The 25,383-nt window shown below is 39.3% G+C and overlaps 1 protein-coding gene across 2 annotated transcripts in view; it reads left to right on the top strand.

Moving 5' to 3' along the window:
• Positions 1-25,383, top strand: part of CR2 (complement C3d receptor 2) — a 39,723-nt gene that overhangs the window by 1,583 nt on the left and 12,757 nt on the right. The window contains exons 2-15 of one of the 2 annotated variants that reach the window (XM_023186926.2): positions 12,872-13,261; positions 14,879-15,067; positions 15,152-15,251; positions 15,501-15,583; positions 16,035-16,442; positions 17,083-17,259; positions 17,340-17,430; positions 18,091-18,167; positions 19,746-20,153; positions 20,521-20,697; positions 20,777-20,861; positions 21,210-21,292; positions 21,781-22,173; positions 23,232-23,417. In XM_023186926.2, coding sequence (XP_023042694.1) covers positions 12,872-13,261; positions 14,879-15,067; positions 15,152-15,251; positions 15,501-15,583; positions 16,035-16,442; positions 17,083-17,259; positions 17,340-17,430; positions 18,091-18,167; positions 19,746-20,153; positions 20,521-20,697; positions 20,777-20,861; positions 21,210-21,292; positions 21,781-22,173; positions 23,232-23,417 — 2,847 coding nt within the window. The remainder of the gene's footprint in view (positions 1-12,871; positions 13,262-14,878; positions 15,068-15,151; positions 15,252-15,500; positions 15,584-16,034; positions 16,443-17,082; positions 17,260-17,339; positions 17,431-18,090; positions 18,168-19,745; positions 20,154-20,520; positions 20,698-20,776; positions 20,862-21,209; positions 21,293-21,780; positions 22,174-23,231; positions 23,418-25,383) is intronic. The other variant, XM_023186927.2, reaches the window with a different exon arrangement.

Raw genomic sequence — 25,383 nt, forward strand, 5'->3', positions numbered from 1 at the left:
GGCCACAGCATCAGCATCATGTAGGTCACTTAACTGGAGACTCATGAAATACCGGGTCTACCTGTCAGCCATTCACGCTCCTGTGCTTCTGTTGTTTGTCCATTTCTCATTTTTGTACCAGTATTCCCCTCCTAAGCATTGTAATTACCTGTGTAACAACCTCATCTCTTTTAAGAGATTTTGGTTCTCATTATTGGAAAGGTTAAAGAGTGACCTATAGGTCACTTTCCAATTACAAAAACAACAAATTAAGAAATATATATATTTTTATTATTTCACTCTATTGTTCAAAAATCTAAAAGGCCTCCAGTGGAAGAAAATCTAGTTTCTTCAGCCTTTCTAGCCCTTTGGAATGGGATCTCACTGAAGCTCACACCCCCTGATTTCTCCAGCTCCCTGTCATGTATGTGCTGCTCATGGTCTTCCCCACCTGTCTGCCGTGGCTCATGCCTTACCCAGTCTCCACTGCTGACTTTTACTGCTACTGTGTGCTCTCCACAGATCATCTCTTGGCTCTTGGCCAGTTCCTGCACTTGAGTGTGCTTAAGAAACTACTAAAGTACCTTTATAAAATGTAGGTTCCTGGTTCCACCTCCCCCTCCAGAGGTTCATAGTTTTGGAGTTAGCACAGGAAAGCTGAGGTTTAACAATCACTCTAGAAGATTCTGCAGTAAGTATCTATAGGGCACACGGCTATAAGCAAAGTCAATGGGAAGCAAATTTCCTTTTTAGTGTTTCCCCATTTTTCCTTTTGTCTATTTGCATAAACAGATTCAAATTTCCCACACTTCTAAATTTTACTTAAGCCTTCACTGGCCATCTAAACTTGTCCTATGCTAAGAAAACAAAACCATGAAACAAGAATGCTCCCATTTTCTAATCAGCTACAAACCTACTAACTTACAAACTTACCTCCATCTGGGATTAGATTTTGTTCTCCACTGCAGAAAACCTGTCACATTAGAATAAAACCCATGCCCCTTATTCTCCAATCTGAGGCCTTCTGCCTCTCCCTGAAATTCTCTATACCCCGCTCACTCTCTCTGCTCCAGCTATACTGGCCTTCTCTTTATTCTTTGAGCACAGTTGCACTGGGTATTCTGTGTTTTGAAATGCTCTTCCTACCAAATTATTCCTTGCCTGGCTCCTCCTTGACATTCAAGGGTCAGCCACCTATTGTGCTTCTCTGACTCTTGTCTGAAGTATCCATATTCCAGGGCACTCTCCAATACAAAACCGTGTTCTATTTTCTACAGACCACCTATCACCATCTAAAACCTTCTTGCTTATTTATTTACCTGTTTGTTGTTTGTTCCCTCACTGGAATACAAGTTCCATGAGTGCAAGACCTTAATCTGCCTTATCTCCTGATTTGAGTTCCTATCAATAGCCTGTAACTTGGAAATTAACAAATATGAATTGAAATCTTGGTATGTTTCCTCCTATAACAATGAAAGAAGTATCCTTTCTGCTGACAATTTCAGCTCTTCTTTCTGTATTCATTATCATGTTCCATACCCTTTTGCCTTTGCAAGGACTTTACTTCTGCAGATATCTCCTGCCTTGCATCATCCATGTGCTTTTTTCTGCATGATCATCCCCACCAGCATTTAAGTATACCCAGGAAATCCTTTGTGGATCTTCTCATGACCCACTGGAACTCCATTTTCCTGTCCCTCTTCTTGTCCTTCTCAGCAAAACTTCTCATTGACTACTTACTCAAATTTCTTTATCTCCTTCTCCATTTCAGACAGGCTTCTTCCCCATCTGTCTCCTGGAGCTATTTCTTGCAATGTCACTACTGACCCTTATGCTGATAAATCTAATGGTCATTTTTCTATCTTAATCTTTCTTAGTCTTTCAGCAAAAGCTGATGATTTCCTTTCTCTTGAAACTGTTATTCTCATCTTCTAAATCAAGACACTCTTACCTGTTTTTCCATACTTCTCTGGTGACTCTTAGTCTTTTTTGTTCTATCTCTAAATATTAGAGGGTCTTAGGGCTCAGCCCTGAGCCTCTTTTGTCTTTCTTCATTTCTTCTTCCTAAAAGACCTCATCTCATCTTGTCTCATGGCTTTGAATACTATTTATATGTTGACGACTTATATTTATTATCTATAGTTCTGTCCTCTCTCCTGAGCTGCAAACTTGTACATCCATCTGCCTACTTGGCATCTTGATGTGGATGCCTAGTATGTTAGATATACCAAGTCTGAATGGAAATGATTCTGAACCAATTCCCTACCTGAAGGCCACAATACACACACACACACACACACACACACACACACACACACACACACTCCTTTTTCAGGCTTTCCATCCTCAGAACAGGATAATTCTATCAATTGTGTAGCCCAAGTCAGAAGTCTAGAAGTCAGGAATCCTCCCATTTCCTCAGCCCCACATGCAAAACAACAAAAAGTCTTGCCAATTCTATTTCTAAAATATATCCACTGCTCACTCCTTCGGTCCAAGCATCATTTTTTTTCCCCTAAACTGTACTCTTTGCTTCTAAAAGTAGCAGTTCGATCCACTCTCTACCCAGTTGTCAGAATATTCCTTTAAAAAAGTAAATCAGGCCATGTGATTCTCCTGCTTGAACTCTCCAATGACTTCTACTCAGGGTAACGTTCACATATCTGTGGCCTAAGAAGCCCTGCATGATCCCTTCTGCTGAGTTTTCTGTCTTGATCGTGTACCATTCTGCTTAGCTCATTGCATCCCAGCCACACTTGCCTTCTGTCTGTCCCTGGAGCATACCAAATTCATTCCTCCTGTTAGACCTCTGCCTAAAATACTTGTACTCAGCAATTTGCCTGGCTGCTTCCTTCTTCCTCCTTGTCCTTCAGTCACAACTTAAATGTTGCTTTTTCACAGGCCTTCCTTAACCATCATAACTGAAGTTGCATGCCACCCTGTCCCTTCTCCTTCCAGTGCATTATGTTGTGACATATCATTCTATTTCATATTTCATGTTCAGCACCTTCTTATTTATTTCCTGGTATCTACAGTCTGTCTCTTTCTGTTGGATTATACCTTCTATGAGGGTGGGAACCTTGTCTCTAATGTTCACAGATACATCTCCTGTGCTTAGGACTGAACTTTGGTTAATATGCATAACTGTTGTTAAACTAAATAACAAACAGAGAAAGACTCTCTAAAAGAAAAAGATATTTGTTTGGGAATAGAACATTGCAATGGGACTATGTGTGTGATCATGAACTGTGTGTATATTCAAGGAAGGAAAGGAAGACAAAGGTTTTTAAAGGAAAAATAATTGTTTTGGAATAATTATCCTTGGCTACAAAGACCAATAACAAGGGTGATGCCAGTTTGAGGTTATACAGACAGATGCTGGAAGGATGTTCTCATAGGGTTGCAGTGGCCTTTGTGCATGGTTGTGGTTTTTCAGTCTTTTATGATAGTTTGGGTTAACAGGCATACAAGCATGAGAAGGTTTTTATGGCCTTCCCTGGCTTTGTCAGGGTGTTTTTTTGTTTTGCTTTGTTTTTCCATTAGTGACTCTATTTTGATTCTGACAACTTTGACATCATCATTCAAAACTTGCTTATCAAATAGCCAGGAAACCCAGTATTAAGGTATTTGATTATATGAATTATCATTCTCAATAATGATTTTCCCTCCTACCTGCTTTCTAAAATTTTGGTTTTAGTTTTATTATCCTATATGTTTGTTTTTCATCCATTTCAAATGGATTTCCAAACCATTCCTGGTAAACTCCCTGGGCCCAAGTAATTAAATATATCCCTGTTGCTTTAACTCAGAAACTGCTTTGCCTGGTTGTTTTTAACATGGTACATGGTTGGATCCAGTCATGATCTCCTCTGAGTTTTATTCCTGGCTGCAGAAAGATGTGAAGAGGGTTCAGTGACCTTCAAGAGAATTTGTATTATTTGATGGCTCATGGATTAACCTTCCCTTTTCCGATATGATCTGCCTTGTGACCTGGGATTTTGGGCTTTCATTACTAATGAAGATTGATGCTCCCAAAGGAAGATGGCCCTTAAGTCTCCTTATTGGAAATGAGACTTTCCCATTCTTTCCCATCCAGAAAGTGTGATCTGTATCTCCTTTCATCATGGGAAGTTATGCTATGAAGCACCCTTCTGCTTTTGCTGTTTCCAGATCTTCATTCCATCTTCATCCAGGTCATTGCCACTGATTAAATCTTGTAAATTTAAATTGGTTTTCCAGTTTGTGGAGGATAATTTGATATTGTCCTTATTTACACTGATAATTACAGATTAAGTAACTTGACTACAGTCACTAGTACAAGTAGTATCAGGATCATGAAGTTTGTCTCCATTGAGGTCAAACCCTGATATTCCTTATAGAATTTTGTTTTTTTGCACAGAGTAAGCACTTGGAGACTTTTGTAGTTGTTAATAGAGAAAACTAAAGTAACTGAGGAAATAAATTGAAGGGGACCTATAGTGATATCTGGCTCCCAATAATGATGCCTATTCTTAGAACCAGTCTTTGCGACTTCTCCAGTAGCAATGTAGGGTCACAGCTAAGGTCTGGCTGTGTTTTGGAAGCTTTGTGTGTGACCTTGTGGCAGCTGGTTCATGTTTATGCTTTGACTTTCACCTGTACCTGTCTCAGACCTGTTTGAAACAGAAGGAGATTATAAATTTGATATTTAAATACACTGCTATTCTAGGAGGGCCTTACAACTGTGTACTTTTTTTGCCTGGACTACCATCTGATCTGGAAGAAGAGTTAACTTCTTGTTTTCTGCTTGTCAGTTTAGGGCGTTGAAACTTGAGCTTGTTCTCATACATAGAAAAATGACTTTTCCAGCTATATCCCTAAGTATATAATTGCTATAGTTTCTTACCTAGGGCCTAGAATAACTTCTATTCCATTATTAATAATAATATTGTTATTTTAAGTTACAGGAAACTGTCTTGAAATGACTATCCCTTTATCTAGTTCCCATCAGAAAGTATTTACTGAGTTCTCTTTGGCGGCATGTTACTCTAGTAGATTAACAGAATAAAATAATGAAGAATAATAAACATGTTTTCTCCTCTCTAGGCATTAAAGGTTTATTAGCTAAGATAGTTATGTAAATTCATTAAAGTAATTTTACAGGATCATATGTGTACTGAGCTTTTACAAGATCTCTTATATACTTTAGTTTCTTATGCTATCCTGGGAAAGTTTGTATTTAAAATTTTTACGTTTTTGTCCCACAAACTCACCAAATAGCATACATTAGTTACGTGCAGTTTTTTTTTTTTTTGCATACAAATAATACCTCAGTGAAACTGGGAAAACATTAATATCCATTCCCCCTACCACCCTTATAAAAAAAGTCAAAACATATGTACTCATCCTTCAAGGCCCTTGCCACGTGCCTTTCCTGTTTTCCCCAGTCTCTGACCTCACTGTGAAAAAACAAGCAAACAAACTAAAACTACTAACTTTTACTTGTAAGAGTGAAGGAGATAGAATAATTCTGAGGATTTTCTGAAATTTTATGAAAAATTACTTTCTCCATCTCTGAAGTCTACCCTAAAAATTCTCTGAACCTCTGAGCTTATTTCTATGTATATTCACCCATGCTGCAATGACATGCGTTCTTCATTCCACAAAATATTGCCCTATTTTAGACTGACATTCCAAAGATCAAAGTTCTCAGGATAATTGGTAACAAGGCAGAAGCAGAGAAGAGATTTTAGCCTCTCTTGGTTTTTATGTTTCTGTGGCCTTTGTCTCTAGGTCAGGGTAAGTTTCTGCCAAGGTTTCCTTTTGCTAAGACTAAAATTCAGATTAACCAATCTTAAGTTTGCTGTTGGGATGTCTTGCAAATACAAATGCTTTCTTGGGTATATCAAGAGGCATTCTTTTTTTTTTTTTTTTTTTTTTTGAGACGGAGTCTCGCTCTGTTGCCCAGGCTGGAGTGCAGTGGCGCAATCTCCACTCACTGCAAGCTCCGCCTCCCGGGTTCACGCCTTTTTCCTGCCTCAGCCTCCCATGTAGCTGGGACTACAGGTGCCCGCCACCATACCCCGCTAATTTTTGTATTTTTAGTAGAGACGAGGTTTCACCGTGTTAGCCAGGATGGTCTCGATCTCCTGACCTCGTGATCCACCCGCCTCGGCCTCCCAAAGTGCTGGGATTACAGGCGTGAGCCACCGTGCCCGGCCTCAAGAGGCATTCTTTATCACCTCCCTAGAGATCTTCAAGTGGTCAGATGTTCAGCAGTTCTGTAAACATGAGTAATCCTGTAATAGAGGCATCTTTGGGTCTGCCGCTTTATCTGGATGAGATAATGTGTTTTGTTTAAGATAAAAGACCAGTAAATTCACATGTCATCTCAAGTGAAGAGGGCTCCTAGGTGCTACATGCTTCCTTTTACCTTTTACTCTTAGGGGCACTGGGTGTGAGGGTTAAGTCATGATAGCTGGCCAAACCTATTCATCCTGTGATCTTTATGACTTTGATCTATGGTCTCCATACTGTGTTAGGGTGAGGTTAGAAGTTAGAGTACAAAGAATGTTAATATTACCTCATCCTCATCCCACTCAATTCAAAAAATACTTTTAAGTAACTACTAGATACGAAGCTCTAGACCGGACAGTGGGGCCTGGGAATTACATAAAAGCTAATCTGATAGTCTTTGCCTTTGAGAAACTCCTACAGTGGTTGTAAAGACTGACTCTTAAATATACGTTGTACTATGATGTAGTTCTCTTATTTATGAAGTGTTATGAGGTCATAGAGAAATAAATCATAAATGCTACCTAGAAGAATTAGAGAAATATAGGCCTTCTGGGCAGAGGAAACAGCATTTGCAAAAGCATAAGTGTGCAAGAACATAATGTCTTTGGAAAAAAATCAGTGTCATTGGCGTATAGGCTACATAGTGATGAATGGTAGTTGATTAAATGGATTGGCACTTACTTGTAAAAAATCTATGCATTTTTTCCCTATAAACAATGGTAAGTCATAGTAAATTTTTAAATGTGCAGAGTAGCATGACCACATTTGTGTTTTAGAAAGATAATATGTGCAGTGGTATAGAAGATGTACCAGCCCAAGGGAGAACAATTAGAAAAGTAAATTATGTCATTCAATGATCCAATGAGAGACTGCAATGACAAAATAGTTCGTTTGCGGTGAGATTTCTGGAGTCCAGTCACTAAACTTTGGTGACTAATTGAAGAGCAGAGAGCAGAGGATGAGTTACAAAAAGGAAATGGTTAATGTGAGTTTTTTTAAGGCAGAAGACTTGGTAGATGATACCATAGATTAACAGAATATATATAAAAATGGAAAATGAAAACTCTAAGTTATAATTGACCACAAATAAAGTTGGCGTCCATGCAGAGAAATATAGACTGTGTGCATTAAACAAGTAGTGTTCTAGAGTTGACTGATCCTTTGGAAAGTTTTGTAAATGTAAGAATTTCTGTGAGTAAACATAAGCAGGCCTGTCAGCAAGTCCAGTCAGGTTGAGATTTAACATAAAACACAAAAAGTCTCCAAAAAGTCTCCTAAATCCCAGTCTGAAATTCTGTTTGGGTTGGCTTGGTTTTCTTTTGTAGGTAAATCATGTATGATTCATAGAGTACACCTTTAGGACTCTGTGATTACACACATGGGTATTGCATTTGGGTCGACAGTGACGTATTTTTGTAATAAAGGGTGGGTTGGCAGGAGACATTTCCAGGGTACATGGATACCAGAACAGCAGTTCCAACCAACCAGAAACCGTCACTCTTCCAAAAGAGATCTGAGTAATTGCCACATACTTTTTAAAATAAATAAGGAAAAAGGAATCACCTCCCTGATCTACCCCAGAGACACTGCTTCAAGATTACCAGCTAGAGAGGATTCCTAGGAGACAAGGAAGTTTTGGCTACTCCCTTCCAATTTTAAATCTCCAGTGCTACTGCTTAGGAGCTTGAATTTCATTTGGCTTTAAATTGTATGAGTCCTTAATCTATTAACCCGTACTTGTCATAAATGATATTCTCTTCTTTGCTATTCTTTCAGTAGAGAAAGAACTAAGCTTTTCTAAAATGTAAGTCTAGCTGGGAGATCATCATTCATCTCTTTTTTATTTTTATTTTTATTTTTATTTTAAGTTCTGGGATACATGTGCAGGATGTGCAGTTTTGTTACATAGGTAAACGTGTACTGTGAGATTTCTCATCTCTTTGTGTTTAGTGACTCATCTGCTACATGTATTATCTCAGACAATATTGTAACCTGGGATAATGATTTACATTTTTAGGAATGTAAGTAAAACAATCTCTTTATTGCACCCTATTTAATTCCTCTTGTCCCCTTCCAGAGGGAAATTGGGCATCTGCACACCAAAGTGAGTAGCCAGGAGGGTTACACTTGGTTTGAGTAGCTCTAAGCACATAGCTGTGACTTACCCATCTTCCTCATGGCCCCCAATCCTACCACACTTTCCTTTGTTTACTGTCCTTTGATTATAAGTTATTTCATAGTGAATAAATGCTTACATCTAAAACATTCGAGGAGATTACACACTGCCAACTTTATTCCATGCAAAAAGTAAGCTACCCTAGGTCCCTTCTATAACAATTTGTCTGTGGTCTGGGGTGGGGACTCGTGACCAGCTCATAGCTTTTTGGTTTTTACCAGCCAGTTCCATATATCTTTTGACCTTGCTACTTCCTATTTAGAATCATCTTTGAGATCAGGATAGAGAATTTCAACAAAATGGGTAAATTGCAGGCTGAGTTGCAGTTTGGATTGCAAGAATGAAGAGAAAATTCTCAGAAAGTATAATATTCTCTCTTTCTCCACCTACTCCTTAAAAACGTATTCCTTGTAAGTCACTCCCAGCCATCCCCAATGACAGCAGCAGCAGGGAGAGAGGTTTACTGGGAAATCATCAGTGCCATATTGGATATAATAGGGAAAAGCTGTTTGACCTCTTGGTTGAGAGTCAATGCATTGCACCAGCAAAGGTAATCAAGTTGATATCTGGAGCTCTGCAGCAACCCTCCTCTTCAGTGTATTACTCTTACTTGAATGCTCAATTACAGAAGTTGAAAATGGAATTGTAGAATCTGGATTATGTTCATTTTTTAAAAATGATACAGTGATATTTAAGTGTAAGCTTGGTTTTACCATGAAAGGCAGCAATGTAATATGATGTCAACTAAACAGCAAACAGAATCCTCTACTGCCAAAGTGCTTCAGGGGTGAGTTGGGCTGAAACTTCAGGATCTAGAAATAAAACAAGGTGTTTTTGGGAAACAGATATATGGTACCTATGGAAAGAGCAGAAGGAAGATAGTATATGTGGTTGCATTTTCTAGATAAAGAGGTTTTTATTGTTGTTGTTTGTTTTTTGTTTCTGTTTTTGTTTTTTTTTTGGGATGGAGTCTCGCTCAGTCGCCCAGGCTGGAGTGCAATGGCATGATCTTGGCTCAGTGCAAACTCTACCTCCTGGGTCCAAGTGATTCTCCTGTCTCAGCCTCCCGAGTAGCTGGGATTATAGGCACCCACCATCATGCCTGACTAAATTTTGTATTTTTGTAGAGATGGGGTTTCACCATGTTGGCCAGACTGGTCTTGAACTCCTGACCTCAGATGATCCGCCTGCCTCAGCCTCCCAAAGTACTGGAATTACAGACGTGAACCACCACACCTGGCCTAGTTAAAGAGTTTAAAAGTAAACTTTGAAAGTAATATCTAAATGTTTCAGATGTGGGACTTCTTTCTCTTTTGTATTTTGGGGCAGTACTAGATCTGTGTTATTCTAGGGGAAATTAAAAGATGCTTTTTTAAAAAGCAGATAGCACCAAAGTCAATGATTAGAGATTTTGTGTGTGTGTGCGTGTGTGTGTGTGTGTGTATATATATATGACTAGATTTTATTCAAATGAAGATAAGATGAACTCTCAATTCCATTGGCTGAACTCTCAATCCCATTGGCCACACCAGTGGGGGAAATTGGCTGAGATCAGAATTTGACTCAAAATACTGTAGATGGGCACATGTCTCAGGACATCCTGAGGCTGTATCACAGGCACAAAATTAAAAATAAAAAAATACTGTGGACATTATACATTTTCATACTGAAAAATGAAGCCTTTATGAAAGAAAGCTAGTCATCAGGTTGAGTCTGCACCCTCCATACTCCCCTTCTCCTCTTCTTTTACTGGGAAGTGTCTGACTCTCTAAAAACCTGGCAACATTGAAAGCTTTGTCCACAAAGCTCAGAAACCTCATTAGCCTTGTTTTTGGAGCAGGAAGGAAGAGGTAGATTTTGGTGGTGAAAATGTGTTGCAAAAGTTTGGTTTCACTGGCTACAATATTGGTGAGAGAATGGCTCAGACCCTTTGAACTGAATGAAATGGAAAATGATGAGTAAGGTAATGTTTCCTGTCATAAATCAAGATAAAGAAAACAGTTATAAAGTTCAACATTTCTGAAAAAAATAATGCATGTCAGCTCTGCTCTATGTCACCCAAAGGACTCTCTGCCTTACCTTTAGGACGGCTTATGTGAACACCTTCATCCCATGCCTACTAACCCCAAGCTGGTGGTAGAGAAGATTGCTCTTATTTTAGAAAGAGCTTCTCTATGCTGCAGAGAAGAATGTCTTACTCTTTTCTCAGGGAATCTGCCACCTCCACATATCTACCATGATAATTATAACAAAAGAGATAAGGAAGTGTCCTACAGATATAAGCCTGGCTACACTCTCATTGGAACTAACTCTGTGCAGTGTATGTCCTTGGAAACTTGGAACCATGTAGCACTAAAATGTGCAGGTGCCCAAAGTTCTACTCCATCTAAGGAAAACTCAATGGTTCCCTGCGTATGTAACAACCTTGTCTCTTTTTTCCAAGTGAAATCATGGGATGCCACTCCAAACCAATTTCTCAATAGTTATGTAGCTCCTACTCCTAATCTTTAACATGGGACAGAGGTTTCCTTTGTGATGAGAGGTGAGTGTGAGGTGATGGGGCCTGAACTGAGACCTAGAACCCATAGTTAAACATTGTGAAGTGTGATCTCTAAAGACAGTTATTTTTTTTCTGACTTTTTCTCTCTTTTTCTTTGTCCTTTATGACTAAAAGCTCTGTCATTCACCAAGACCTCTTTAGTTTCTCCAAATGTATGTATTACGCATGGCCAGCCAAAGCTGGGAATTGTGCCTTCAGCAGTTGAAAGAGCAAAGCTTTGGATTAGAAGTGAAGGCTCCAAATATGGAGAATGAATAGATGATCCTGGGCTCAATAAGAGGGACTCTCTGGAGTAAACTTGAGGATCAAGATGTTTGATGTTTTCTTCACTAAAAAAGAGACTATTTTTTTCTAGATGGTCACAAGAATCTTGATATTTGGATGCAAAAGAGGGGAGGAAGAATGTTAAAAGGAATACGATTTTTAAGATTTTATTTTTCTATATGTTTTCACCTAGTCTGAAGTTATCATGTAGTTGGGTCGATCACAAATAACCTTGGACTTTTTCCCTGAAGTCAAAAATCTTAAAAATATAGATCCCATTAATACCATCAACTTGAGAGAAGTGACTAATTTGACTGAGAATTGGTTTGTTCTGGTGATGACTTGTTACCCTTTATTGTTTAATGTTCCAGTTAAATGGCAAATCTTCTAGTCAGTGTGTCCCAGAAGGAATGACAACACCCTGGAATAATAAATTTCTGTCTGGGGAGTGGAAAACAAAACAACCAAGTATGGATCTTGCCTTTTGATGTTTGGTGTGTTCCCACCCATATATCAATTATCACATCTTATCCATATGTGTGCTTTGAACATATATATGCCACTCTTCTCTGTCTTCTGGAATGCAGACCAAATATGTTAAGTTGATTCAGTTGAGTACATATTATATTGCAGATTCTATATATATAAAAATAACAGTTCTCAAAAGTTACCCTTACTGAAACCAAGTATAGCACTGATGTGATGAAACAGTTTGGCTATATCTTCTTATGCCAGTTCTCACTCAAGACCTCTTCTTGGAGCCAAAAGAAAGTTAACTGAAAGTTCTAGAGGTTGGCAATTTTCCCTTTATTCTGAGACTGCCTCAGAAAAGGTGTGCATAACAAAGTAACTGTAAACAATATCCTTCATGGTTATTAGGACAAGTAAATGAAGACTATGAGGCCATTATTCAAAACTTCTGTTCACTTCCTGTGGCTTTTTCAAAGTGTTCCAGCATCAAGTCATGACAAATCACCTGTAGTGAGGCTGTAGTATCTTCAGCAGCAGGACCAAATGTGGTAATCACAGCCTGTACCCCCAGTTGTGTGTTTGAAACAGCCATTGAATAATTAGTATGTTCCAAGCATTGTACTTTCTCTGTTCATGTACTTTTAGCACTGGATTCTCACTACACCTTATGAAGTAGTTTGCATTATACTATAGACTAAGAAACTGAAGCTTAAAGAGGGTAAGACTTGCTTGAGGTCACACAGCTATTGAATGACTGTGGGGATTTGAAACTAGGTCTGCTGAGCTCCAATTTCCCTAATCCATGGTACCTTCCCACGTGTAACTAACGTGCCACTAATATGTTATTTTCATGTACTAAATTTGCCTTTTATTTCATTATTAAAATTGATTAGACTCAGAACTTTTGGATACATTCTTTTCATTATCATTGTTTGATCAGGATGATTAATGTTGATCTGTTTGCTGAGGATCAAGAAAAAGGTAAGAATTTAGGAGCTTGGGAGTAAAGCAGGGAAGAAATAAACTATGTATTTTTAAGTCTGTTTCTGAAAAAGTTATATGATATATATTTGGATATTTTACCTACATTTGAATATTTTATCACCATGATCAGTATGCCTACCAAGTTCCTTTTCTATTTTCAGGAATTTCTTGTGGCTCTCCTCCTCCTATCCTAAATGGCCGGATTAGTTATCATTCTACCCCCATCGCTCTTGGTACTGTGTTAAGGTACACGTGTTCAACTGGCTTCCGCCTCATTGGAGAAAAAAATACAATTTGCATAACTAAAGACCAAGTGGTTGGAATCTGGGATAAACCTGCACCTAAATGTGAATATTTCAATAAATATTCTATTTGCCCTGAGCCCACAGTACCAGGAGGATACAAAATTAGAGGCTCTGTACCACCCTACATACATGGTGATTTTGTGACATTTGCCTGTAAAACCAACTTCTCCATGAACGGAAACAAGTCTGTTTGGTGTCAAGCAAATAATAGGTGGGGGCCGACACGACTACCAACCTGTGAAAGTGGTGAGTATGAAAAGAAAGCTGGCTTGGGAGATTGGGGTCTTGCCTTTCTGTGCAGACCACACTTTGTACCCTCCTGAAGGATAAACAGTGTGAACATGTAATGATGGGGGTGTAAGAAGAAAACAAGGGAAAAGGTGAAAGTCATGGCTTCTTCATTTTTCTTCATGGAGGAATATAACTGTTCATTCAAAAAACATCAGTTGAGCAAAGGAGTTTAAAGTACAATGGAAAAATGTAATTAAACATACCTAATAATTGAGTAGGGTAAGTTTTGCAAGGATGGGGTCTGAGTTTGTTGGGGTTGTAGGAATGGGGTGATTTTCAACTGTATATCTGTGTTACTGTTAAAATGAGAAGAAAGGTGGGATCTTATAGCAAAAATACACCCAATGGACTTGAAATTAATGTATAAGTATCTGCTAATTCAGTCTGGCACAGGTGATATCCTTCTCTCTGTAGTCTCTGTAAACATGTTTTGAAGTTATCCACTATTTCCCCAAGTCATCTTCTGAGCCATCACATTTCAAATAAATGCCTTTGAAAATAGGGACCTACTGTAAATTCTTTATTCCTTTTCTTTTGGTTTGGTTTATGTTGCTGCTGAAATATAAATCTGAATTTGAATTTCACAATTGCAAGAATTGGCAATATTTAACAAAAATTATACTATCAAATTAGGTATTTATTTTCTTAATAAAGAACAATGTTGAAAAATTTTAAGCAGATTAAAGAGCTGACAAAACTATTAAATTAGTATAAAATGGGATTGTATTTATTGTTCTATTGATAAATAGATAGAGTTGGAGAAAGGAGATCTTATGATAATCAGAAAGCTTAATGACTGTTGAAAGCAATTAAGCCTTTGTAACGATTTAGACAGACATATATGTATGGACATGGAAGGATATTGTGTACATGTTGCTAAGTAGAGAAAGTAAGGCATAGAATATGTATTTGTTATAAACACACACTATATATGTATCATGCATAGGATCCCAATAAACTATATTACTAATATCTACCAGGATAGCCCTTGAAATGATAGCATGCTACTTTTGGAACAGAGAATAAGCTTAAGGATAGGGTGAGAATATAGGTGAAAACTGACATTTTTGGTAATTGAAATTTTTCACAAGGCAAATGTAATTTGCATAGTGTAACTAAAAATGAAAAATAATGTACTATTCATGGCTATTTATGGCATAAGATGGATACACTTAAACCACACGTGTTTGATCTTTAAAAGACTAGGTTGAAAGTTAATAAAAACTGGCTACCATAGATCATGTGTTATTTATTTAGATCTGTATCCTAAGTCAGCATCTAGATCAAGCTTGTCCAACTTGCTACCTGTGGACAGCGTGTGGCCCAGGATGGCTTTGAATATGGCCCAAGAGAAATTCATAAACTTTCTTAAACCATTATGAGATTTTTTTTGCAATTTTTTTAGCTCATCAGCTATCATTATAATGTGTTAGTGTATATTATGTGTGGCCCAAGACAATTTTTCTTCTTCCAATGTGGCCCAGGGAAGCCAAAAGATTGGATCCCCTTGATTCTAGATTGTGAAGGATGCATCATCTGATGGCTTTTTTTTCTTGGTATGTGTGTGCAAAGTTTTCCCTCTGGAGTGTCCAGCACTTCCTATGATCCACAATGGACATCACACAAGCGAGAATGTCCGCTCCATTGCTCCAGGATTATCTGTGACTTACAGCTGTGAATCTGGTTACTTGCTTGTTGGAGAAAAGATCATTAACTGTTTGTCTTCGGGAAAATGGAGTGCTGTCCCCCCGACATGTGAAGGTACCCTAAATTTACAATCTATTTTAAGAATCTGGGCTGTTCTGTTATTTGCCACACATTTCTCATCTTTGGCTTGTTTTGTAGAGGCACGCTGTAAACCTCTAGGACGATTTCCCAATGGGAAGGTAAAGGAGCCTCCAATTCTCCAAGTTGGTGTAACTGCAAACTTTTTCTGTGATGAAGGGTGAGTGTCAGGATTATTTATGCGATTTAATTCATTTGGCTTGTGTGTGCGTGGTGTGGACTGTGAAACCTGCAGAAGGCTCCCCTGTGAGGATTTCTGGGCAGCCTGAGGTAGGGTTGTGAGAGGTAATGCTGATAAAAGGAACAGGTGCACACCGATTGAATGAACTTGTCTTGAACTGTAAGTAGAGGCTGCTGTTCTTCAGCACAAACTGCCTAATAGTTCTGAATGACAACCTTCTGTCTCCAGGTATCAACTGCAAGGCCCATCTTCTAGTCGGTGTGTAATTGCTGGACAGGGAGTTGCTTGGACCAAAATGCCAGTATGTAAAGGTAGGCTAGGCAACAATGGTCTGACAGCACTGCATTCTCAGCTTAACTAAAGATTTTGGTTCAGTCATTGCAAGAACACAGAACTCCTAGAGATCTTTAAGGATATGGTCTTCACCAAAGCATCCTTATATTTTGTTTCCTCAAGTAAAATAGGGTTCCTAGGCTTTCCCTCCTCTGAAAGCTATGTAGACCTTCTAAGTAGGTAGCCAGACCATGTACGTAAAGAAAATTGTATATCTGGTAAAAGAAATCAAAGGATCAGTAGAGTACATATAATCAGGAATGAAGCTTGAGAATCATACTTCTAAATTATGTTGCTTTAGCTGCCTTAATTGATTCATTATAGATTCAGATATCATTGTCCTAGGATAGTGGTATCAAGGAGCATCTGGGGCATTCTTTGTTTTCAGTACATCTATGATCTTGTCATTTCTTTCTGCAATTTCCCTAGAAATTTTTTGCCCATCACCTCCCCCTATTCTCAATGGAAGACATACAGGCAACTCACTAGCAAATGTCTCATATGGAAGCATAGTCACTTACACTTGTGACCCGGACCCAGAGGAAGGAGTGAACTTCATCCTTATTGGAGAGAACACTCTCCGTTGTACAGTTGATAGTCGGAAGACTGGGACCTGGAGTGGCCCTGCCCCACGCTGTGAACTTTCTACTTCTGCGGTTCAGTGTCCACATCCCCAGATCCTAAGAGGCCGAATAGTATCTGGGCAGAAAGATCGATATGCCTATAATGACACTGTGATATTTGCTTGCATGTTTGGCTTCACTTTGAAGGGCAGCAAGCAAATCCGATGCAATGCCCAAGGCATGTGGGAGCCATCTGCACCAGTCTGTGAAAAGGGTGAGTGTTCCGGTACTCAGAAAAGGTGCTTCTGATTTGTTTTCTTGAAAAATTAGAAGAAGGGGTTATGGGCTTTAAGTAGGGCCTTGTCCAGTTTATATTCCCCTCAAATCTACTAAATGTAATCAATATAAATTTTGTAGAGGGCATTCTTATCACCAGCCCCCCACCATTGTTTTATTTTATGGGAATATGCTTGGGAAAATAAATGTTAGGAATCACTAAGTTTCCCATATCTATAGGGGGAAAAATGAGGAGAAAAATGCTTGTTTGTCTTAATAGTGACTTCTTAAAAGAGAAGTCACGCAAGCCCTCATTCCTAGGGATATATCAGAATCTCCCGTAAAAACATACAAGGTGATTCCTTATGAAGGGAAGAGACAGGAGAGGAGTTGCAGCACCCAGTGGAAACTGAACAACATCTGCAGCAGCCTAAGTGCAGAAAACAACAACAACAACAAAAGATTGGGAAATGGTGACCTAAAATTACCCAAAGCTGGTCTGCAACATATGTTCTGTATCATACAGCGGCCACCAGAGTGGAATTGTAGCATGAATGTCAATTTCTTTGGCTCAGTTTCTTTCTGTGGTTGTTTACTTAAGCAGTTATGTTTTGTTTTGTTTTTGTCCTTTCATTTAGAATGCCAGGCCCCTCCTAACATCCTCAATGGGCAAAAAGAAGATAGACACATGGTCCGCTTTGCCCCTGGAACATCTATAAAATATAGCTGTAACCCTGGCTATGTGCTGGTGGGAGAAGAATCCATACAGTGTACCTCTGAGGGGATATGGACACACCCTGTACCCCAGTGCAAAGGTGCCAGACCTCAAATGTAGACGTTTTGTTCACTTTAAGATTACCTTGAATTAAATTCTCATCCTAGTCTCTTTTCTTAGTGGCAGCATGTGAAGCTACAGAAAAGCAACTCCTGACAAAACCTCAGCACCAATTTATTAGACCAGATGTTAACTCTTCTTGCGATGAAGGGTGAGTGAAGGTTGACTCAGCCTGACTCAAGTTTGATGTATCAGCACACACTGCAGGCTCTATGTAAGAGTTTGTGTCAGGACACACTGCAAGCTCTGTATAAGAGTTTGTCTCGGCCGGGCGCGGTGGCTCAAGCCTGTAATCCCAGCACTTTGGGAGGCCGAGACGGGCGGATCACGAGGTCAGGAGATCGAGACCATCCTGGCTAACACGGTGAAACCCCGTCTCTACTAAAAAAATACAAAAAACTAGCTGGGCGAGGTGGCGGGCGCCTGTAGTCCCAGCTACTCGGGAGGCTGAGGCAGGAGAATGGCGTGAACCCGGGAGGCGGAGCTTGCAGTGAGCTGAGATCCAGCCACTGCACTCCAGCCTGGGTGACAGAGCGAGACTCCCTCTCAAAAAAAAAAAAAAAAAAAAAAAAAAAAAAAAGAGTTTGTCTCAGGTGCTTGCCTGTCACATGGTTATGGAAGTGTCTATCATACTATTTTTCCGTGCATGGAAGTTATGCCTATGCAATGAGAGGTTGGTGCTGATGTTGGCTACATTTTTGGTGTTATTGCTCCTTGGCCTGAAAGTAGTGAGTCTGCTTGGGAGCCCATGATTCTTGCTTAACTTAGTGGTCACCTGATGGCAAAATGACATACGTGACTCTGTCTCTAGGTACAAGTTAAGTGGGAGTGTTTATCAGGAGTGTCAAGGCACAACTCCTTGGTTTATGGAGATTCGTCTTTGTAAAGGTGAGTAGCAAAAATGATACAGGAGCTGAAATAATGTGAGATCTAGACATTTCCTGGGAGATTTTTGTTTTGGGGCATGTTAGGGGAATTAGAGTATTAGATTATGTTCTATTAATTTTGCCAATAGTTATGGTTGCAGTTTTGCCATGTCTTTCTTTTGCTACCTTTTTCTTCACCAATAACTTAAATGTACTTGGTTATTGATTCTATTTTGTGATTTATGATTATGGGAATAATGACAGCAGTGATTATATGAGCCAGCATCTTACTTTGGGTATACACAGTTTAGTGTAAAGGATTGGTGTCAGATCTGAATTCACATTCTGTCTCTACTGCTTACTAGTGTGAGACCTTGAACCAATTGTACAACTCCTCTGAAACTCTAGCCTTTCTTCTGTAAAATCTGCATAAGACTACAGAGTAGGAAGTCCAGAGAATGTAAACAAAAAAGTAAAAAGGGCCAGGTGTGGTAGCTCACACCTGTAATCCCAGCACTTTGGGAGGCCGAGGGGGGCAGATCACGAGGTCAGGAGATTGAGACCATCCTGGCTAACATGGTGAAACCCTGTCTGTACTAAAAATACAAAAAATTAGCTAGGAATAGTGGCACGTGCCTGTGGTCCTAGCTACTTGGGAGGCTGAGGCAGGAGAATGACTTGAACCCAGGAGGCGGAGCCTGCAGTGAGCCGAGATCACACCACTGCACTCCAGCCTAGGCAACAGAGCGAGGCTCCATCAAAAAATAAAATAAAATAAAATAAAAATAAAATTTAAAAAAGACTACAGACTTCAAATTATTCAAATTAAATTTTACTATTGCTACTTTCTAAATGAGGAAACTGCCTATCACAAAGTAGGTGCTCATTTAACAATAAGTTTTCTCAGCTAACCATATAAATTATCATATCAACTGCACACGGTGGCTGATGCCTGTAATCCCAGCACTTTGGAGAGGCCAAGGCAGCTGGATCACAAGGTCAGGAGATCAAGACCATCCTGGTTAACACGGTGAAACCCTGTCTCTACTAAAATACGAAAAGCTAGCTGGGCATGGTGGCGCACACTTGTAGTCCCAGCTACTCGGGAGGCTGAGGCAGGAGAATAGCATGAACCCGGGAGGCGGAGCTTGCAGTGAGCCGAGATCGTGCTACTGCACTCCAGCCTGGGCGACAGAGTGAGACTCCGTCTCAAAAATAAAAGAAAAAAGAGAAAGAAAGAAAAACTATCATATCACCTCAGCCCAAAGAGAGTACTCAAGAAAGCATAATTCTATTCCCTTGTGTCTTTTATTCTCCTATTGCCTAGTTAAGAAGAATTCTTCTTTTAATTAGCAATTTACTATTGGGCCTAAACTCATAATGTGATATTAATCAACCACATTCACTTTTAATAAAGATTTTCTTTCCTATGAAATGTGTCTAAATTGAATGTTACATACTTAATAAGCTTTCACATAACTCACATCATGAAAATGTACCCATACCATCCAGGAAACAATAGATTCATAGCCAGCATCATTTCTGTTCTTTGGTGTCTAATACAGGAACTCAATTCTACAGTATCTTTTCATCTCTCTAGAAATCACCTGTCCACCACCCCCTGTTATCTACAATGGAGCATACACCGGGAGTTCCTTAGAAGATTTTCCATACGGAACCATGGTCACTTACACATGTAACCCTGGGCCAGAAGGAGAAGTGGAATTCAGCCTCATTGGAGAGAGCACCATCCGTTGTATAAGCAATGATCAAGAAAGAGGCACCTGGAGTGGCCCTGCTCCCCTATGTGAACTTTCCCTCCTTGCTGTCCAATGCTCACATGTCCATGTTGCAAATGCATACAAGATATCTGGCAAGGAAGCCCCATATTTCTACAATGACACTGTGACATTCAAGTGTTTTAATGGATTTACTCTGAAGGGCAGTAGTCAGATTCGTTGCAAAGCTAATAACACCTGGGATCCTGAAATACCAGTTTGTGAAAAAGGTAAAAACCCAATAAGGGGGAAAGAAAAGGAGAGATTTACTTAATTATTCTTGTTTATTATCTCACACCCAAAACCACATCATGGAAAGAGGCAAGAGGGGCACAGATTACTTTCCATTTCTTCCATCCTGTAATAGATGTTCTCTGTGGTGTGTGTGTTCATGCGAATGCCCCCTTGGATCTGGGATCTATTCAGGGTAGATAATGAGAGAGCCTTTTTAAAGAGCAAACAGCATTCAGTGGTGAATTTGAGCTTCATGATCTTTGGCAGCAGAGTTTCAGATTGTCTGTCCAATGTTGTACACTTAGTGTTCTTCAGTATAAATTCCTCTGTGTTGGTATTTATGTAGGGAGTTTTTCTCTTCAGGCTGCCAGCCACCTCCTGGGCTCCACCATGGTCGGCATACAGGTGGAAATACGGTCTTCTTTGTCTCTGGGATGACTGTAGACTACACTTGTGACCCTGGCTACTTGCTTGTGGGAAACAAATCCATTCACTGTATGCCTTCAGGAAATTGGAGTCCTTCTGCCCCGCGGTGTGAAGGTACTTTCAGTTCCAGAGTTGTCCTTCTCTTTGATATGAGACATCTATAAATACTGTACTTCCATCCTTGCTTCTCCAGAAACATGCCAGCCTGTGAGAGAGGATCTTCAAGAACTTCCAGTTGGTTCACATGTGAAGCTATTTAATACATCCTGCCAAGATGGGTGAGTATGAAATGGTCTGTTCTGAGAAAAGGTCCACCTCGTTTTGTGGATTAACTCGACCTTCAACTTGTCTTGGTGGAATCCTTTAGAGGCTCCTCATTGTCACATGCATGGAGAATATGAGGTTCCAATGGCCTAACTAGCAACTCTGACTCTTCAGTCCTCTCTTGACCTAGAAAGGGCTTTGCTTAACTCAAAAGTAGTTTATTATTATTTTTTTTTACTTGGAGGACCAAGAATTTCAACTCCTCTCTGCCAAAGTTCTTATTTAGAAGTCCCTTTGTGCATATGGTTTGAAGAGATGTGATATTGGGAACAGGAAATGCATTATAATCTGTCTCTCTGTAGGTATAGGTTGACTGGACATACTTATCACAAATGTCAAGATGCTGAAAATGGAATTTGGTTCAAAAAGATTCCACTTTGTAAAGGTAAGTTAGAAAAAATAAAAGCCTGACCATGGTAATGGAGGACTAGAGAGGGCAGGTTGCTGAACAACTAGTCTACCACTGCTTCGGCAGTCTTAGGGATCTCCCTCATTGGAGGTTAGGTATGAAAAATCTTATGGTGTTGTTCAGCATGGACACTGAGAAACATTGTCAAGTAGAAAGTATTTTCCATGCATCTGCTAATTTTGCTAATAACAAAGTATATAGCCCATATTCCTAGGTCATGGGAACATAACTGTATTTCTTTCTTCCTTTACACTTTATTTTCTGAATGTTTATGGAGTATATAGTACTCATATAATCACATTTAATAAAGTTGTTTTTTAAAAAAGCATAATCCTTATTCCAAAATTTAAATTATTTTTTGTTATGTGAAATATATGCAGTTGCATGTTGTCATTTGTACCTGAATGTAGACCGCTCACCTTGAGGTACTAGCTGAGGCAGAATTCCCTAAATCTCTTCCGCAGTTATTCACTGTCACCCTCCACCAGTGATTGTCAATGGGAAGCACACAGGCATGATGGCAGAAAATTTTCTATATGGAAATGAAGTCTCTTATGAATGTGACCAAGGATTCTATCTCCTGGGAGAGAAAAAATTGCAGTGCAGAAGTGATTCTAAAGGACGTGGATCTTGGAGTGGGCCTTCCCCACAGTGCTTACAATCTCCTCCTGTGACTCACTGCCCTAACCCAGAAGTCAAACACGGGTACAAGCTCAATAAAACGCTTTCTGCATATTCCCACAATGACATAGTGTATGTTGACTGCCATCCCGGCTTCATCATGAATGGTAGTCGCGTGATTAGGTGTCATACTGATAACACATGGGTGCCAGGTGTGCCAACTTGTATCAAAAAAGGTAAGATACTTGAAGAGATAAATTCTGGGATGTTGTACGGAGTAAAGAAAAAAGGTTTTGAATCTGCACTTGACATTCTGCCTAAAGAAAAGCATCTAAGAGCTAAGGCAATTATATTGTTTTACAAGATATCTGCCTTTTCCTATCTTCTCACTTGATTGTTTGTTTTCTCTTTCCTTTCTCAGTGTGTTGAGCAATAAATGGTAAATGAAAGGATAATGGCTAACTTCCAAACTGATAGAGTCTCCAAAACTGTTATTCTTATGACTTTAGTGTAAGAAAAATGCACATACATTTTTGGCAAATGATTGGCAGTAATATTGCTAATAATTTGATATTTAAGGCTATGTTGCCAGCCAGAAAGAGAACTTTGGGTGTTCTGGAGAATTAATTGGCCCTCCAACCCATTGAGTTGTCTTTCTTGTCATTGTAGTTATCAGTTGGCAGCCTTATTCCTGTCCATGACTATCTACAGCAGAGGCTGCTGATTGGCGACCCAAGAATTGGAACTCAGCTCCACAGAATGGTTGTCTTTGGCCAGCACAGTAATCTTAAGTGAAACCCATCTTCAGTTTAAGATAAATAGTCAGCTTGTGAGCCATGAGAGCCCCCTTTGCTTCCTGGCAAGGCACCAGTAACTTGAGCTGAGCAGTGGCTGCCACTTTTAGAAGGACGGGGGCTCTCTGACTTGTTGGATCTTGTGGCTTCACTTCCTAGCCCTCGTAGACATTTGAAGGTGTAACCCTGTCTGCTATTTAAAGGGAAAAGATAAGAAAACTGTTGACTGATGGATTACCATTGTGAACTGTATCCGTTAATGTTTCATTACCTTATTTTTTAACACTTTTCTTCAAATTATGCTGGCTGTCAGTAGGAAATGCAGGTCTCCGTCCAGTGTTGCTGGTCTGGGTGGAATGAATGAGTGTTTCTGGACACTCAACAAGCCAAGTTAGTTGGCTTGTTGCCTCTGGCCTTCCTGTATCGCTATCACCCAGAGATAGTGCAGGCTATGTGCTCCTCTGTGCTGAGTTAAAGACCCTTTCTTATTGATGTCTAAGCCTTCGTAGGGTGTCAGCCTCCGCCTAAGACCCCCAACGGGAACCATACTGGTGGAAACATAGCTCGGTTTTCCCCTGGAATGTCAATCCTGTACAGCTGTGACCAAGGCTACCTGCTGGTGGGAGAGGCACTCCTCCTTTGCACACATGAGGGAACCTGGAACCGACCCGCCCCTCATTGTAAAGGTGCTTTGTCTATTTTTTATTCTTATTTTTATGTCAAATTTGTGCCAAATAGATATATTCAGTTGGGTACTTTCAACTTAAAATAGCCAAATAAATGCATTAATTGCCTCATTACATTAAATGCTTTAATTAGATTAATACAGTCATTAATCTAAATATTTCAAAATAATAAAAAATGTCTCAGGCTGTAGTCTATCTGGTGAATGACCACTTATGTAGTCATTTACACATAGAAACTTGGAGTATGTCTGTAAATTAAACAACTAAAGCACGGATTGCATTTATACACTGTAGTTACAGTTATGATAAGTGTGTATTTGATAAAGTACCAATAAAAAGCACAACAATCTTTTGAGAATATTTACTGAGCATTGGTGGGATTATGGGTACATTTTTATAAAAGTTTCAGAAAGTCATTTTCATTATCATAAACAGTGCTTATGAAATATGACTAGTAAATTAGTATCTAGTATTTGTTGATCACTTTTTACTCTATGCCAGACACTGTGCACAGCACCTTACATGCATTATTTCATTTAGTCTTCATGAGAGCCACATGAGGTTGGTGCCATGATTATCCCTGTTTTATAGATGAGGTTTCAGTAGCATGGAGAGATTTGGAACTTACCCAAAGTCACACATCTAGGAAGTACTAGAGCCAGGCTTCAAATCCAAGATCTCACTGTATGAGTCCATTCTCACACTGCTAATAAAGACATATCTGATACAATATCAACCTACATGTGATGTCTATAGCAGAATTATTCATAATTGCTAAAACTTGGAAGCAACCAAGATGTCCTTTAGTAGATGGATGGATAAATAAACTGTAGTACATCCAGTAAAGGGAGCATTACTCAGTGCTAAAAAGAAATGAGCTATCAAATCATAAAAAGACATGGAAGAAACTTAAATGCATATTACTAAGTGAAAGAAGTCAATCTGAAAGGCTACATATTGTATGATTTCAACTATATGATGTTTTAGAAAAGGCAGAACTATAGAGTCAGAAAAAAAAATCAGTGGTTGCTGGGAGTTAGTGGGGAGAGAGGGATGAATAGGTGGCAGAGCGCAGAAGATTTTTAGGATAGCAAAACTATTCTGTATGAAAATACAATGGTGGATACATGTCATTATACATTCATCAAAACTGATAGAATGTACAGCTCCAAGAGTGATGTAATGTAAACTAAGGTGTCTGGATAACAATGATGTGTCAATGTAAGTTTATGGATTGTAACAAATGTACCACTCTGGTATGACTTGTTGATAGTGGGTGAGGCTATGCATGTATTGGGGCAGGAAATAGATGGGAAATCTCTGTACATTCTGCTTTATTTTGCTGTGAACTTAACATTACTTTAAAAATAAAATCTGCCAAAAAACACAAAGGAACCACACAGAATTATTTTAGCAATTAAAAAAAAAAGTGATTTGAAGATCTAGAGTTGAATGCTGGCCTGACTGGGAAGTATTGAGGTTTAGAACCCTCCAGAATAGTCTTCATTCTTTGTATGTTGAAGGGGCTCTTGATGTATATCAATAAATGGAGGTGCATAGCCCTGTAACTAGCAAAAAAAAAAAAAAAAAAAAGACATATCCAAAACTGGGTAATTTATAAAGGAAAGAGGTTTAATGGACTCACAATTCCACATGGCTGGGGAAGCCTCACAATCATGGTGGAAGGTGAAGGAGGAGCAAAGGTACATCTTACATGGTGGCAAGCAATAGAACATGTACAGGAGAACTGTCCTTTATAAACCATCAGATCTCATGAGACTTATTTCGTATCACAAAAACAGCACAGGAAAACCCACCCCCATGATCCAATGACCTCTTACCAGGTCCCTCCCATGACACGTGGAGATTATGGGAGCTACAATTCAACATGAGATTTGAGTGGAGACACAGCCAAACCGTATCACTCACACTAATGATGACTACACCGAAAAGATGAAAGAAATGA

Source organism: Piliocolobus tephrosceles, chromosome 1 (assembly GCF_002776525.5).
Source record: "Piliocolobus tephrosceles isolate RC106 chromosome 1, ASM277652v3, whole genome shotgun sequence".
Classification (NCBI taxonomy): Eukaryota; Metazoa; Chordata; class Mammalia; order Primates; family Cercopithecidae; genus Piliocolobus; species Piliocolobus tephrosceles.